This window comes from Diuraphis noxia, unplaced genomic scaffold (genome assembly GCF_037042655.1).
Source record: "Diuraphis noxia isolate RWA-SAM2 unplaced genomic scaffold, SU_Dnox_SAM2 contig0002, whole genome shotgun sequence".
NCBI lineage: Eukaryota > Metazoa > Arthropoda > Insecta > Hemiptera > Aphididae > Diuraphis > Diuraphis noxia.
In genome coordinates, this window is record NW_028301712.1 from 12,353,089 (window position 1) to 12,369,837 (window position 16,749).

At 35.5% G+C, this 16,749-nt stretch overlaps 1 protein-coding gene across 4 annotated transcripts in view; it reads left to right on the forward strand.

Annotated features, from left to right (window-relative positions):
* Mhcl (Myosin heavy chain-like) overlaps positions 1-14,581 on the forward strand; it is a 43,195-nt gene extending 28,614 nt beyond the window's left edge. For 3 of the 4 annotated variants that reach the window (XM_015518421.2, XM_089220027.1, XM_015518432.2), the window contains 7 exons: positions 9,782-10,054; positions 10,135-10,224; positions 10,701-11,102; positions 11,244-11,398; positions 11,697-11,820; positions 11,881-13,347; positions 13,670-14,113. In XM_015518421.2, coding sequence (XP_015373907.2) covers positions 9,782-10,054; positions 10,135-10,224; positions 10,701-11,102; positions 11,244-11,398; positions 11,697-11,820; positions 11,881-13,347; positions 13,670-13,690 — 2,532 coding nt within the window. In that variant the 3' untranslated portion in view covers positions 13,691-14,113. Of the gene's footprint in view, positions 1-9,781; positions 10,055-10,134; positions 10,225-10,700; positions 11,103-11,243; positions 11,399-11,696; positions 11,821-11,880; positions 13,348-13,669; positions 14,114-14,381 lie in introns of those variants that run through there. The other variant, XR_001506230.2, reaches the window with a different exon arrangement.
* The last annotated feature ends 2,168 nt before the right edge of the window (positions 14,582-16,749 follow it).

Genomic DNA, 16,749 nt, shown 5'->3' on the forward strand with positions numbered 1-16,749 from the left:
TTAATTAGTAATACATGGCCTTTAGAAAATTGTATGTATTTGCAACTTCACTTAATTAGCTTCACTGTAGTAGCAATTTGTTATCATATTGTTCTATATCCGTCCTAAAAACATTACTATTTGCTATGCTACACGCTTATTTTTTTAAGTTGATATAAAAGGTAATAAAATCCAAACAATCGGCAGCATGCATATAGCTATAAATAGTTATTATATATTATAGTTTTGATTTCTATGTAGATTTAAGCACCGATGATTTTATCATTCATGGTTAAACTTTGTTAGTAAACAAGACGTATGATTTATAAAAAAAATTCGATGAAAATTACATTTTATCGTATACACTATACACTAAGTATCTCATATTACCTACTAAATGAGTTGACTTTTTTCTTTGAATTTCTTTGGTGTATTCTTCCATTAATTTATAAATACCTATATTGTAGAAAAGTAGATTAATACGTGTTAAAAATAAAATGTATGAATCCACTCTAACTATCCATATTTGTAAATTTTCGAGATAATAAGATGACATTAGACATAATGTACTTTATTTGTACGGTTTGACATTTTTAAATATTTATTGTGCGAACCATAATTATTTAAATTTATTCTAAAATGGCTACAACTTGTTTGCACACAATTGCCTTTTTTACAACTCATTTGCGCAAAAAACATAACTCGATTGCGCATGATCATTTTGGCTATACCTGTGACGAAAATCCCTAGTATAATAACTTGTTTGCGCACTAATTTTCCTTCTCACTTTAAGGGTCGGTAGGGTCTGGCCACACATAGCGGTTGAGCCACAGCGGTTGGACCGTAACAGGCTTAGGATATAATGGTGATGTTTTTTTTCTGGATTCATACATTAATCTTCGTAGCAATTTTACATCATTATGTTCTAAGTTTGTTGTAAAATTCTCTGATATTTCTCTTCATAATTATGAGTGTCAGTTACTTTAATAATTTTTTTTTAATTTATTAACAATAACACTAGCAGGACATTTTTTATTAGTACATCTAAAATTTGAATATCTACTCAATTAAACACGATATCTACCTAAATTTATAATTACTGATATTGTTTCGTACTCAGTGTAGTTAGGTACGAAAAATCTAAAATGATATAATCTACACTATCGGTTATAAAACAATATTTCTATCAAATATTGGATAGTTTGGAGTCTGTAGCAATGATACACCCATACATGTGAATGTGTAGTTGTGCGTAAACGAGTGATTCGTTTTCAGGTAAACAACAGATTTCATTGTGTGCAAGCGAGTTGTCGATCTTAGGTAAAAAATTTTGAATGTGTGCTAACGAGTTGCAGCGTTCTAAAATTGCTTGGTAGCCAACCAACCAGTAGGATTTTTTTCTCTTCCCAGATAGGTAGACATTATCATCAAAAAAATGTTATATTACTACCTACAGAAATTAATTATATGTATAACATATATTTTTACTAATGTAGAATAAATTAATGATGAGAGTGATTTATTTATACAATATACTAGGTGATTCATTAAGAATGCTTAGCCCTTTTTCTTCTTCAGTAATAAAGGTAATAAATCAAAATCTGATTTTTGAAATTTCTAAAAATAGATAATTTAAGACCATATTTAAAAAAAAAAACACACACATCATGGTAAAATCAATACATTCATCGCTCCGCTCAGAATCTAAAATTATTTGGATTTTCTTTACTACGAGTACATTTACGCACAACAGAAATTTGTATCACCACAATCGCTCCTTACGTAGTACATCACTAATATTTAAAAATTACTAAAATCTTTTGAACAAATTTAAGGGAAAATGGGAATTGATGGGACATATATTATAATACGATTCTATCTATGTTCTATGTACCTATATACAATATACATCTAGTCTTTTGTGAACATAATAAGGAGTGCCTAATGCTGCTGTGGTTCAAAATAAATAAATATTAGTAACAACGATGCTTCAGTTAAACGTTAAACGTCGCCGTAAGCTCTGCCAGTATTGGGTCAGAGCGAAATCGTGTACGATCGTGGGGCGTCGATTTCTACTACAAAGAACTTTAATGATGTTCCTCCAGCAGTTGTTTTTTATGTTAAGTACAGCCCAATATGACGCACAACACTATAATAATGGCTATATATATATATATATATATATATATATATATATATATACATATATACTGCCGGCTTACCTACACTCGTGTCGCGTACTAGATTTACGAAAAACAAAACGCGCATTCCTCGGCAATTTCGACTTTCCAACTGTATTTACACACACCTCTACTTGTATAATATGTGTGCGTGCACGACGTGTATGACTTTAGGTCGAGCGTCAAAATAACTCGTTTCGCCACTCAAGGCGTGTATATCTCTCCCCCCCCCCCCCCGTAAGTCAATTCGCGTAAGCTTATAACATATCGGGGGGATGTTCCGCGGACAAATCGACGTGTAATAGCGTCTTTTAGTACAGAACATAAATATGTTTGCTGCAGGAATGTCACGATTTTTTTTGACGCATTATTATTACTATTTGGCACGACGATTGTTGAGTATTATATACGATCGTCGCGGTACCAATTATTCTATGTACATATGTATGTATATATATATGTGAATAGTTATCTATTATTATTATACTCACTCGTTGGTCATTATCTCGCACGACGCGTATGAAGGTCGTCGTTCGGGCGCGAAACCAGTTTTCGTCGTGTGTACGACGCGCGCTCGTGAATGGACCGAAACGGCGCATCGGACGTCCAGCGAGAGACATTGGCCGCCGGACACACGGACAGTTACGTCGATTGGTGCGGACGCACCGGATGTGTGGTTGTCGATGATGCTCGTGCCGAATTCGCGCAATATATCACGTATGTGACACTATATACTGCAGTGTCGCTGCTTTTGTTGTTGTTGTTGTTGTTGTTGTTGTTGTTGTTGTTGTATGATGTGTCGCCGTCGTCGGCTAGTGTTCATCTTATGCCGGTAGTGTCGCCTCGACGTCAGTTGCAGTGGTGGTGGTGGTGCTGTTTGTCGCTATTCGTGGTGCCGGTACTGTTGACGCAGTGGCCGTCGTCACTGGATCGCGTCGTCCCGTTGTTGCTTGCATACGCACTCATGCCGCCCGATCGTGTGGCCGCCGTCGGTGGCCGAAGCGGTTCCCGCGTGCGTGAGACGAAAAAAGCGTTGCTCGGCCGGTCGCGGTTTACGTCCACGCAATCGCGTTCGCCATTCGCCGCCTCCAACGCCGGTTCTTCTGCTAGCACCGTCGCCCCAATCGTGGTCAAAGGGACGGTGTCCAAGATCACCGAAAAGTTTCAGTCGCAACCGCCGCCGGCGCCACCACCACGCACCCTAACACGTATACCCAAACCTCTGCGCACTTCCGATCGCGAGGTGGTGATCAAGCTGCAACCGCCGCCATTGCCTCCGATGCCGCCACCTGTCGTCAAGTACGAGATCAAGAGGCGACAAGAGAAATTGTTAAGTGAACTGCACCGCCGCCGCGGTCTCCCGCTCGATCGGTCGACCGCCGCATCATCGTTTTCCGGCCGACTTCCGGTCTCCGGCGGCGGCGGGGACAGCTCAGTGTCTTCCGATTGCGGGAGCAGTTCCGATTCGGAGAAATCGGTTTGTTCCGGCGGACAGTCGACCGACAAACCAGACGACAAGCCCGGCTCGCCGCACAGTTCGGGGTACGAGTCGGTCGAGGAGACGATGACGATATCCGCTTCTGCGGTACCCTACTCGTGGGTGTTCGGTGCCCCTGAACCTCTCGACGGTTTCGACGGACCGTCACAGCTGTCGTCAGTCACAGCTCCAATGGCACCGCCACCATTGTCCACGTCGTCGTCGTCGGACGGCTGTTGTGAAGGTGACGATGATTACGACGATGAAGACGAAGACGACGTCCCAATAACGGCACCGGAAGACCGACTCGAACGGTTGGTGACGTTCGCTTCGTCGAAGTCTTGTCCCGCTTTGACTAGCGCAAAGCCGGACAAAGACGACGACGGAGACGTGCCCGTGGCGGTCGTTCGCCGTCATTTCGGAGGAGGAAATGACGGATCGAAGCCGGTCGCTGCCACGGCTGGATACCTGTCACCGATACCAGAGTGTTCGTCCACTGAACCGAACAGCGTGGAAACTGTCGAGGACTGTTACGACGACGATAAGGTTGGGACTCTGTTCGATGGCGCTATTTGAAACTTATTTTTACGGGTTATTCCTACGTGACCGGTGACATGAACGCGGAATGAAAATACCACGTATCATATAATATGTGCTTAAGAGGACGCTACTAAATAAATTATTTGTGAAAACCGTGTTTCGTCTGAAAAAGAGAACCACCAGTCGATGGATTTAAGTCACAGTTGAGAAACTAAATTTATGTAAATGACACAAAAGACAATATCTTCTTTTTTAAAAACATAATAAATTAACGATTATAAAAACAAAATTTTTTGAGACAACATAGCGTCGGTATATTGCACCGGTATTGTCTTCATTAATCCGCGTATGGATTAAGTTTCTCAAAATTGTAACTGTAGCTTAATAATGGTTCATTTTCCGGAGAAACGGTTTTTGTATACAATCTTATTATTAGCAATTAGCCCTAATAATGTTATTCACGTGAAATAGCTGTTAAAATACTTCGAATCAGTATTAAAACAATAAAATAGTTTCTTATTCTATTGAACTCAATTAAAATCCCCTAAAAATAATTACTATTATAATGAAAACTCAATATCTCGAACTTTTTTCTGCCCCTCCCCCTTGCATTTTGACAAAGTAGTTCACTGTAGCACCTAATTAATTATCGTTTTTTCAAAGTACATTTTTACTAGTGTTTATTAAAAAATATATTTTCTATAAAACACAGATATAGATATATAAAGAAACGAACAAATTCTAAAATAAAAATAGAATTTCCGGAAGCATATATTTTTTCTTTCACTACCTAATTGGTTAGGTCTAAAAGAACGAAAAAGACCTTTTTTCTTTAAAATTGCCTATATCTAACCCCCTTAAATGTGGTTGCAAGACTAATAATTTTTTTATTTATTTATTTAAGCCTCAACAACTAAGGTTATTGGCTAGGACTAATAATTGTCTACTCTATTCGCACGTGTACGGTATAAAAAATGTTTACAAAAAAAGATTTCGTTAGTTGGCATGTTGCCTACCTACAATCATTACATGATACGGCAATTTTTTTTTCTTACACTCTATCTGTCTAAATTCGGTAAACGTTCGCTTTCTGCTAATAATAATATATATAATAGTAGGTACACATTAAATACTGTAACTTTTAAAAAGTAAGTTTCTGTGTGACGCGTATTGTAGACTTGTCTTGTATACATTTTTTGAATATTATATTGTGCTTTTCGTCAAGAATACTGGAACATAATTTTAAATTTTATACCACAGCTTTTCAACGTGAACTCGTATTCGAAAACTAGTTTCAAATGTTGTAGTCTTGGCATTTTTGAAGCACACGTTTACAAATTATAACCCTGTTCGTGTGTTTAAAATACATTACTAAATTACATTACTGCGTGTATAGCAATGTAACTACAAAAAAAAAAAACTACTATATTGCTAAATACTGGATAACAAGAGATGCACCATGCACATCATAACTGCAATATTAGCAGCACTCTGCAGGTGCACTACCCCCGCGTCAAACCTCTAATGTACTTTATTTTTCCGCGAGCGATATTCGCTTCATCTAAACGACGCTTTATTTTCGGGGTCATTGAAATGTTAATATCTTTACTCTCCTTATACGATGTGATGTTACAATAAAATACGCACAAAATGTTGACGGAAAAGCAAATATATAATATACATTATTCTATACGCGTGCAAATTGATATTGGTGTCCGTTGTTTTTTTTTTTTTTTATCGATTCGCGTGCCAGAACAAATATGCAATTTCCCGTTATGCCGCATCGGCTGGATTAATCTGGACAAAATACAAATACAAACTGGTTTGCTGGTCTGGTTAAAATACGTGCACTATAATACAGAAGAGGCAGCCATCGTTTATAATTTATTCACAGCTCGTACCGTGAAAACACATATCTTACAATATATAGGATAAAATGCAATAATCGAATAACGTATGTGCAGTGTACATATTATTATAACGGGGCTCGAGTGTGTGTTGTAAGACGGAATGGAAATAATTGTGCTAGACGGTTGTCCGACTGCAACGCCAATTTCGTGTCTGAACGTTTAGGTCGAGAGTATTCGGTAATGCGGGAAAAGGCATCGTTAAAAAATAAAAACTCTCACGGTCGATCGATTGGTTATTGGATAAGTTTACGTATATCTTTCATAACGATTCGAATAGTAAACCGCCGATATAATATTACATAATTTACTAATATACTATCGACGAAGAAACGTTCGTAGATATACATTAAAATTTTAAAACTAATAGCGATTTTCAACGATCTCTCGCAGAAATAAATAATAACATTTTTTTTTCTCTCTTAAAGATTCTTGCGTATATACGTACTTCCTCCCATTATATTAACTTTTATTCATTTATTTATTTATTAGATAAAAATTGAATTTTTTGCGAAAATAAATGTGTAGTATAGGTACATAGCACATTAATTACGCACGATAAATACAAACATAAAATAATACTTGCTTGTGAGTGTTTTGTTTTTAACAGCAATGACTCTTTTGAGAGGTATTTATATACATTAAAAAAATAAGATTAAAAAGTGAAGTCAAGTGTAGGTACATGTTATACTATTACCATTTATCGCTTATTCTGTTATCCGTGTTCGTATCATTTTTTATTACTGCATTGAATAATTATGTTTTATTATAAATATGATTGAAACACTATTGTTAAAATATTCAACAAATAGTCCTTTATGACAGACTAAATCATTTCATTAATGTAGGTTGTACCGTCACCCGTCGCATATGTATTGCATCGATTACCTCTCGAGCAAACAATTTTATAATGGTCGATGGTCAATATAAATAAATTGGTGTTTTACAGTTATCGTTATTGAAGTATATCAAAATTTAAAATATGTATATTAATCAATTCTTAGCTACGTGAATGTACTATAGTACATCACAGCTGATCACCACATTAAACAGCATTTTAAATTAAGTCTTTAGAAATATTTAGTAGGAAATCTGGAAATATTATAGATGCATTATTATACATCTAATAACTATTTTCTATTACATTAATCAATTTGTAAATATTATATTATGGAGTAAGCATGCAATTACGTATGTTGTGTTTACTAGTTGTTTGGTATGCGTAGCAATACAAATACAACATATACATATAGGTAGACTATTACTATACAGTTAACATATAGTGCAGTGAATATGTGATTGCCAACTAGGTATAGCTTCAAACATTTTAGTAACGAATAATACAATTTATGATACAATTTAAAGATGGACATATTTTTTTTACATGTCATATGTCTTTCTGACGATAATATATTTTATATAATTTTATACCGTTTATTAAACGATATTTGAACCGTATAAATGAAACATCTAATGTTTTGTAACAGTAAATTATATAGTAGAAATGGAGGTTAAAAAAATAATAAACACTAAAATGTTAATTAGAGTTAAATGATATAATTTATTTATAATTTATTTTTTTATAAGGCTTTCCAAATACTTCGAATTTATTAATTACACGTCATAATATCTATTTAAATTTAAATTTAAAACTAATGTATAAATTGTATTCATTTAATGATGGTAATGACGTTAAAAATTGAATTGCCGTTTTAAAAGATTATTGGCAGAATATTTCTTGTATATCATTATTTAAATAAATATATATATTTTTATACTTATACAAGTATGTTAAGTATTAAGAGGACGTTATACCCGCATATATTCTCTCAGTCTTACAAGTGCGTTACATACTAAATGTATGCTCTGCAGATCACGTTTAGCCCCATTAATTTAAAAGTTAGAGTGAATTGACCTCTTATACAATTTAAATGCATGAACATTATTTATATTCGTATGTTAGTTTTTTTTTATAGCTCAATTTTTTTAGCAAGTTTTGTGTAGGTATATAATAAAGTGCAAATTAAAAATCTGCATAACTCACTTAAAAGTTGAACTATTGTAAAATACAAATATATATAATGTTTTTATCTTCAAGTTTCATGATAGGTCAATTCACTCTAATTTTTAAACTAACGGAGCTAAACGAGATCTGCTGAGCTTAAATTTGCTGTTATACGCACTTGTGAGACGGAGACAATAAATGCGGGCGTGGCGTCCTTTTAATACAATATTATTATTTATTAAAATTTGGCTTTGTACCTAATGATATATCTACCTATTAAAAAAGTCGAACAGGATATGTAGAGACCTGATTTTGACCACTCGTCCCACTTTGTAATGTATTATTAATTATATTCTGTTTGAATGAAACGATAAAAAGTAGTCGTAGTAAAAAAAAACAGAGCTCATTTTATTATTGAATTTAGAGCTAATCATAACAAGTACATATAATAACTATAAAAAAGTTTAAATAATTAGCCCGAAAGATAAAACTTGTTTCATCAAACAAAAATAAATTATATTTGTAAAATATTCTATTCTAGTGTTATAAATAAAAAAAACTATTTAATATAAATTATATTTCTTCGAAATACAGTTATATTTAAAAGTATTATTTTAATTGGTTGGTGTAGTAAAATAAAATTGAAAGAAATCATAGAATGTCTATAAGACATTGCGCGCGACATTAATAAAAATGGCATTGGACAAATAAATTATCGAAATTGATCATGCCAAAACCGTTTTTATTCCTTTTTTTAATTAGTATATATTTTTTCCTTATAATACGAGAGCCTTAACTTATCAAAAAATAATTAAAAACCAATATTTGTCATACTTCCATTCGCAAAAACGTTAAGTAGGTATATATATATTTGACTTGCTTCATGCCCAGATAAGACTATATACAATATGTTAAACATAATTTTATTTACTTAAACTTTAAAAATTTTATAACTATAAATTATAAAAAAATAAATAAATCGTTATTATGTGTATATCTTTATTGACTGTTAGACAGTGTATGCCTATTATTTTTATTACTTCTATTACAGACTACAGTACGATGTTATCAAAATAATCATGTGTACTTTAATTATTTATTTTAAATTTGTATTTTATACCTACAAATACATGCTGGTTAAATATCAAAACTCAATTGAAAATCTTATCTCGAATCACATTATACAATATGTGAAACACACTTGGAATTGTATAGTCTTAATGTCTAAAAATATTTAGTCACACGAATATAATTTTTTTATCTAATACTAGTATAATGTATATTATATACATATAAACTTATATACATTTTTCAGTGAACAAATTATAATTTGTTAACCATATTAATGATTTTTTTTCGGTTCTAATGTATTTAATGGTTTACATTATACAACGTAAAACATTGTACAGTTACCTATTCGTTCATATAAATGTGCTGAATGTACGATGTGTCATTGTTGTCGAATATTACATACATAACGTTGATTGTTTAAAAGATTAAAAAAAATTTGTTTTGCAAAAATATCACGAATACTTCTTGATACAGGTTTAAAATAGTAAATGCAAACGAATTATCAATTAGTATACTACAAAATAACTAATATTTCTTTGTACACATGCTCGCAGATACAATATGTGTGTTTGAAACAATATGTGCAATAATTGTTTAACTCTTATTTATTTATTTTTATCAGATATTTTTCCGTGCCAATGTCTTACAAACGCTCGAATCACTGCGAGACGAAAAGTTATCGGGCATCTTTACTCAGTTACAAGCTCGTTGTCGTGGATATATTGCTCGAAAAGATTATGCTAAACGAAAAGTTAACGATATCGCTATACGGTGCATACAGCGGAATGTTAAAAAATTCATGGTCGTAAGAGACTGGCCATGGTGGCGGCTGTTGGTCAGAATCACACCTTTGCTCAACGTCCACCGAACCGAATATGAGCTGAAACAAAAATCCGTGAGTGCCTACTGTTCGCTGAAAAGTAGATTTTTCGCCTGTGAATTATTATATTATTCGTGATCAACGTCATGTTCTAGGACGAACTAGAGCAACTGAGAAATAAAGTGGACAAGTTGGAGCAGGAACGGTCGCAGTTGAAAATGGATAACGACAGACTCGAACAGAGAGTAAGTAGTGAATTCTTCAAACTTTTCGATCATGTATTTTTTACATTAAAGTATTTGCCGTTTGGTAATTGGTCTCTGGCCAAACGCATTTAATTTCCTCTCCCGGGGCCGGTCTATTTTTATGCGACCGATATTTTAAGACGAGACCGAGTATAACAACAATAGACGAAATCTTGTTTCATTCAACTGACCGACACTTCCCCAAACATTGCTCATATAACGTTCTCATACATTCCCGTACAACAATGTTCACACCGGCTTTAATGAGAAGACGATACGGCGTAACACCTTCGCGATCGGTTTCGCGTTCTTTATCACCGTTATCATACCGGTCTTGTCACTCCACCACAGAACATAGGTCTGAATTTAACACTAAACTTCTCGAACTTCTTCAAGAGAATAAGGTCTACGACTACCACTTCAGTTTTCAGTAAGTTAATTGCATTTAAAACGTGTCCTTACGTTTGTGTTTTTAGTTGGCGGAAACAACTGGTGACTTAGCCGAAGAGCATTCCACAGTAACTATGGTGTCTGAGCGGTTACAGTTTGAATCGGCCGAAAGACAACGCCTAGAAAAAGAGTTATTAGAGACACAGACCGTTAAGACCCGATTGGCTGAGACTAATGAACAACTGGAAATGCAGCTGCTGTGTATGAGGTCTACTGATCCTTCATTGATGTCATCATCGTCCTCCGTAGCCGGAACAATGAGTGATGATGATAGTGCTGTAGTGAATAGCGATAAGGGTGACCAGTATTATAGACGACGATATGAACGCGTTTGTCGTGAATTAGAGTACGCTAAAAAGCGATTACAACAACAGCATAATGACGACATGGAGCAATTGTTGGCCATGAAAAAACAGCTTGAAAAAAAAGTGAGTACTAATATTTGATTTATTTTTTCATAAAAATTGATTATAACAGAACATAATGATAATAATAATTTATATGCATACTAGTATATTATATTGTACATAGTACACAGCACATTAATAATAACAATGCTAATTTTTAAGTTGGCCGGTGTTTACGAAGATGTAGAAGAACAACGACAAATAGTTGCTCAATGGAAACGAAAAGTCAATAAGCTAAATTCTGAATCAAACGACCTCAAACTTATGTTGGAAGAAAGCAACTCAAGAAATAATTTACTCGAAAAGAAACAAAAGAAGTAAGTACAAAAATATTTTCTTATCAATAAATATTTAAAGAAATAAAATTGGCCATTGCGTGTTATTCGTAGTACCTATGTATTAAAATGTAATTCTTCATATTGTAATTACAATGTATATTTATGGTTATAATCTGTATGTAACACAAAATGATTTGTTCATAAAAAAATAGCGCATAGATTAATATGAATTAATTTAATTTATCTGATAACGATACAAGCAATTTCGCGTGATTCAATTTAGTTATATGACATTTACTGTGTAATATTGCACAAATAATTTGAATAACTATTTTAGGTTCGATACAGAGTTGCATTCATTACAAGAGGAATTAAAAAAAGAGAAGGCTCAGAGGGAAAAAATTACCAGAGAAAAAGACATGGCTATGTCGGATAAATTTTCAATGGAGCAAACTTTAAGTGTAAGTTTTGTGAAAATACATTTAAAAAAATCAATTAAAAATTTTTTCCCTCTATTTCAGAGTGTCAAGTTGGAGTTGGAGCTTAAGGAACAGAAAGTCGTTGGTTTGAATCGTGAGCTACAGGAGTTGACGTTTAGCGGCAACACGGAAGAAGAAGTCGCAGCACTCAAACGATCCAAACACCAGCTAGAGAGTAAACTGAAAGACCAAGAAGAAGAACTGGATGACCTTGCCGGCCAAGTGCAGTTACTGGAGCAGGTAAAAACTCGCCTGGAAATGGGACTCGAACAGGAACGAAAAGAACATCGACGAGAGTTGGCTCAACGTGAACAAGAAAACGAGGAGACTCGGTGTTCAGCGGCAAAGAAGATCAAAGCGCTAGAATGCGAGATCGAAAACGAACACGAAGAGAGGACAGCGCTGATCCGGGAGCGTCATGACCTAGAGAGGCGGCTAGTCGACTCCGAGGACAGGGAACGATGTCGAAGCATGAACGACCAGGAAACGATTGCCCGGCTCCGACGGGATATGAAGAAGCTCAAGGCGTTGCTCAGGGACGCACAGACGGTACAAGAACAACGGAGCGACAGCCAGGCGAATCGCATAGCTATGCGGCAGTTGAGGAATCAGCTGGAGGACGCGGAGAGCGCCAGGGACTCAGCGCTCAAGGCCCGGACCATGGCCGAAACTGATCTAGCGGAGGTGACTGCTTCGTTGGACGAAGCGCAGGCGGCCAAACGTACGGCCGAGGAGCGCGCTGCTGGCCTGGCTCGAGACAAGAACCACCTGCAGAGCCAGCTGGACGAGAACGAAGAGGAGCTGGCCGAAGTACTGAAGAAGTACCGTAACACGGTGCAACAGTTGAGCGCCGAACAGACCGTGCAACAGGAGCAGGCAAGCCGCATCGCCGAGCTGGACACGGATCGAGCCAACTTGCAGGAGCGGCTGGCTGAGCTGACGTTCCGGTTGGACAATATGGAGACGCACGGCGATCCGGCCGGATCGCTGAACCTGAAACGGCTACAGCTCCGGGTCACCGAGCTCGAGTCCAAGCTGCAGCTGGAGCTGACCACCAGGACCCGGCTGGAGGTGCAGATAGCCCGGCTGAAAGAGACCGTGGACCGGTTGGAGTCCGAACGAGAGACTGCTCAGTGCAAGGAGAACGCCGCACAGGAGGCGGTACGCAAAATGCAGCGGTCGCTGAGGGAGGCCCGGGAGTCGATGGCCGAGAGGGAGTCCCGAGAGTCAGCTGACCTGAACCGCAAACGGGCGCTGGAAAAGCGAGCCGAACAAGCAGAGTCGGAAGTGAGCACCGTCAAGTCCGATCTGGCGCTGGCGCTGCAGCGCATCGACGACCTACAGGCCGCCATGACTGGAGATCTGGACGACGATGACGACGACGAGTTCCGGTCGAGCAGCGATGACGACGACGACGACGACGGTGGGGACGGCGACAGCGATGATTCGGTAACCACATTCTTGGCCAACCAGGGCGCTAGGAACACCACGATCCTTCAGCAACAAAAAGTGAGTTTTTATTTTGAATGTACATTTTGGGGCCCTAGCACTTGGAATGTACTCATCTAAACGTTAGGTACCGTGTTATAAACATACGTATACCATATAAAGTTAAGCATAATTGCAGATTTTTGATAATAATACGTTAAAACTGTCAACTTATTCCCTAGCGACTTTAAATAATTGTCACGTTGTAGATTTTTAAATATAACGACTTTTCAATAATTATCGTCGTTGAAAAAAGTCATGTGCTGCACAATGTCAAATGTCAAATAAAACGAAAGTCAAAACATGTGTGTTTATTTTATGTATGTTATTTTGTTTGTTACAGAACGTGGATTCGAATAATTGATGACTAGTAAATTTCCTGAAGATTTTGCACCAAAGTATTATTTAAATACAATTTTATTATAAACCATGTATGTAAAACAGTTACTTAATAGTTAATTGTGAGTTATATTATTATTATTATTATTATTATTAGTAGGTAATAATTTATTTATATTTAAGCGCCCTATACATAAATACGATTGAATTTCACTCATTTTTCCTACCCTCTGTAGCTCTCTAATTACTTAATTATTCCCTTTCCCAGAGTCTTCCATCAATCGTAATGGGTGAATGCACTCGTGGCAAAAATCTTATTCGTTATAACCGTCCATTGACGCAATAAAAGATTTTTTATGTTCACTGACTTATTTTTAATCTTTTGTACTGATTTAAAAAAAAATTGTGTTGTATTATGTAATAAAATGTTATCATTTTTTTTTTCTTATTGCCGTGTGTAGTACTGCGTTTACTTGACTTGCCCTAATCATTCACTATAGTGGTTACAATTTTCCCAAACTGCATCATGTGCGTGCCTGCTCAAAGAAAAACATAGATAAACGTAGAGCATTTATGATTTGATAATGGTTTAGTGCTGATGAAAAATCGATTTGTGTATCTCGAGCCAAATACAAATCACAGACCTATATATTCACAGACAATTGCCAATTCCGATTGACTTTGGTGTACTATTATACCGTTTTTTTTCGATGTAGGGTACCGGGCATCAGCATCAACCAGGTAACCAAGTATATGAAAAATACACGAGTTTTGAAGTATTAAAAAAACGAAGAATCTGGAAAAGTTGCAAGCCATCAAAATGTTACAATGATTTATTACCTACCGAATATTTACAATATTAAATAGACAATTGTGTAAATATTCAAAATATATGTAATATTTTTGTTAAATGGTATATATTCACGTGTTATTCTTACGATTGTGTTTGTGGTTTTAGATTCTAAACGAAGTGATGAATGTATTGATTTTACAATGATGTGTGTTTTTTTTTTGTGTCTGTGTACAGCATAACTAGTCGAAATTAATGCTTCGATTTCAAACTTTGGGGGTGGTTTCCGATGTAAAATTGAAGATCCTTGGTGCATTATAGAGGTCAAAAATAAACATTTTCCAACAGTTTTCAAAAAAGTAGAGCAAAACAAAAAAAAAAAAATGACAGAAAAACGGGAATTTTTACGCAAAATCAGTTTTCGACCAAATCGATTTTTTTATATGGATGTAATTCAAAAACTAATCACTGTAAATACTTGAAATTTTCACAAAATGATAAAGTTAGTGTTATCTATATACAGTTTAATTTTCAAAAATGTTTGACTTTTTTTGAGTTATTTATAGACCACTGAAATTTTCAATTTTTTTTTGAAGTGTCGGTAAACAATGTTGGACGACCAAAAAAACTTGAAAATTTAATACACGGTTCCTTATGAGTTGTTCTTATTGTAGCTAAAAAAAATTAAAAATCTTAAGTCACAATTTTTTTTAATAAGCGTTTACAGTTCAAAATTTTACGAAATCTGTCGAAAACGCGAAAATGTGCAAGTAATTTTGAAGTTGAAAAATCATAAAAATTTTTGCGTTTATAACTAAGGATTAAAAATACAACACTAAGTTTTCCATAAGTTTTCCTTCAAGTAGGTATAGAGAAAACTCGAATCATCATTATAGGAAAAATTTTAAGTGCGTTTGAATTTTAAATTTTTACGAAATAGCGTAACGATAACGATTTATCCTGAAACGATTTTAAATATTTGTTATTATTCAAAAAGTATAAATCGTTTTTCGTATACAATGATACCTATCATTGCATTCAAATTTAATCCCATCCATTACAGTAACCTACTGTACAGCAGAGCGACATCCACGACTTACCCGCTTTTTTCAATTAGATAAGAAAATATAAATCATGTTAAAATGTATAAGAATTTTAGTATTTACTATTATAATAAATAATAATCTTGTTGCCATGGTAAAAATGAGTGTTGATATAAATACATTCATATTTTTTGCCATTCATAATATTCTAGTTGAAACAGTCATATATTATATATTATTGTGTTAATTTCTAATTAAAAGTTTTTTAGTATATTCGTATTTTTGTGCCTGTACAATTATCGTATTACATTAAGTGTTTATTTAATTTAATTAATCACAAATAAACGTAATATTTAACGAACCCGTCTAACTGCGAATTGAAGATGTCGGGAGGCGATTATAATGAAAACGCATCGTCCAAAAATGATCAGATGCATGAAGTTTCCAACGATCTCCAAGGAAAACAACAGAACACTTTGGAAAGTTCAGATGATTTGCAGACGCCCGAAAGACTTAGCTCAGTGTCAGAGACGGAGAGGTCTTCAGCCATCGATCCGCTAGTGCTATCCACGACCGATCTTATGTTGCAGATTTTCTATAATATCCGTACAAATCAGCTAAATGAACTTGAAAGTCATGGGCCCGCAGATTTATGTAATTCAATTCCAAATATGCCAGTGATTCATACATCTTCTGTCACCGAGGACTGCCCCGAAGATGTCGAGATGAATACACTGTCTAGTGACTCGTATACGGCGCTGAAGGATTCAGTCTCAACTGCAGACGAACCGCCAGCAGAACTAATTCCGATATTCGATGAAAGTATGGCATTTTGTTACTATAATTTATTGTCGGATACGGAAAAAATAACACCTACCATTTCAGAAAATTGCGAGATGGAACTTGTCCCGTCCAAGCCGTTACTCGAGGATTCGATCCCTTGCAGTCGAGCAGTATCGATGTCCAATATTTCTATAAAGTGTAGTATGGTCGAGACTGTAGGCGGCTTGTTAAAACCGTCTGAATCGGTGAGTTCCTTGGAACTGATAACGGATGTCGGTTGTATTGATGGTGCTGCAAAGGAGCCGACGACAACCCCGGTTATTGCAAGACCACGGAAATCATTGTGGAGTAGAACAAAGAAGTTCTTCCTGCTTATGATTTGTTGTGGCTCTAGTAAATGTTAATTATTTTACAACATAATATATGATTCAATGTATGTTTTAATAATTTTATCTATTTAATCGTTTT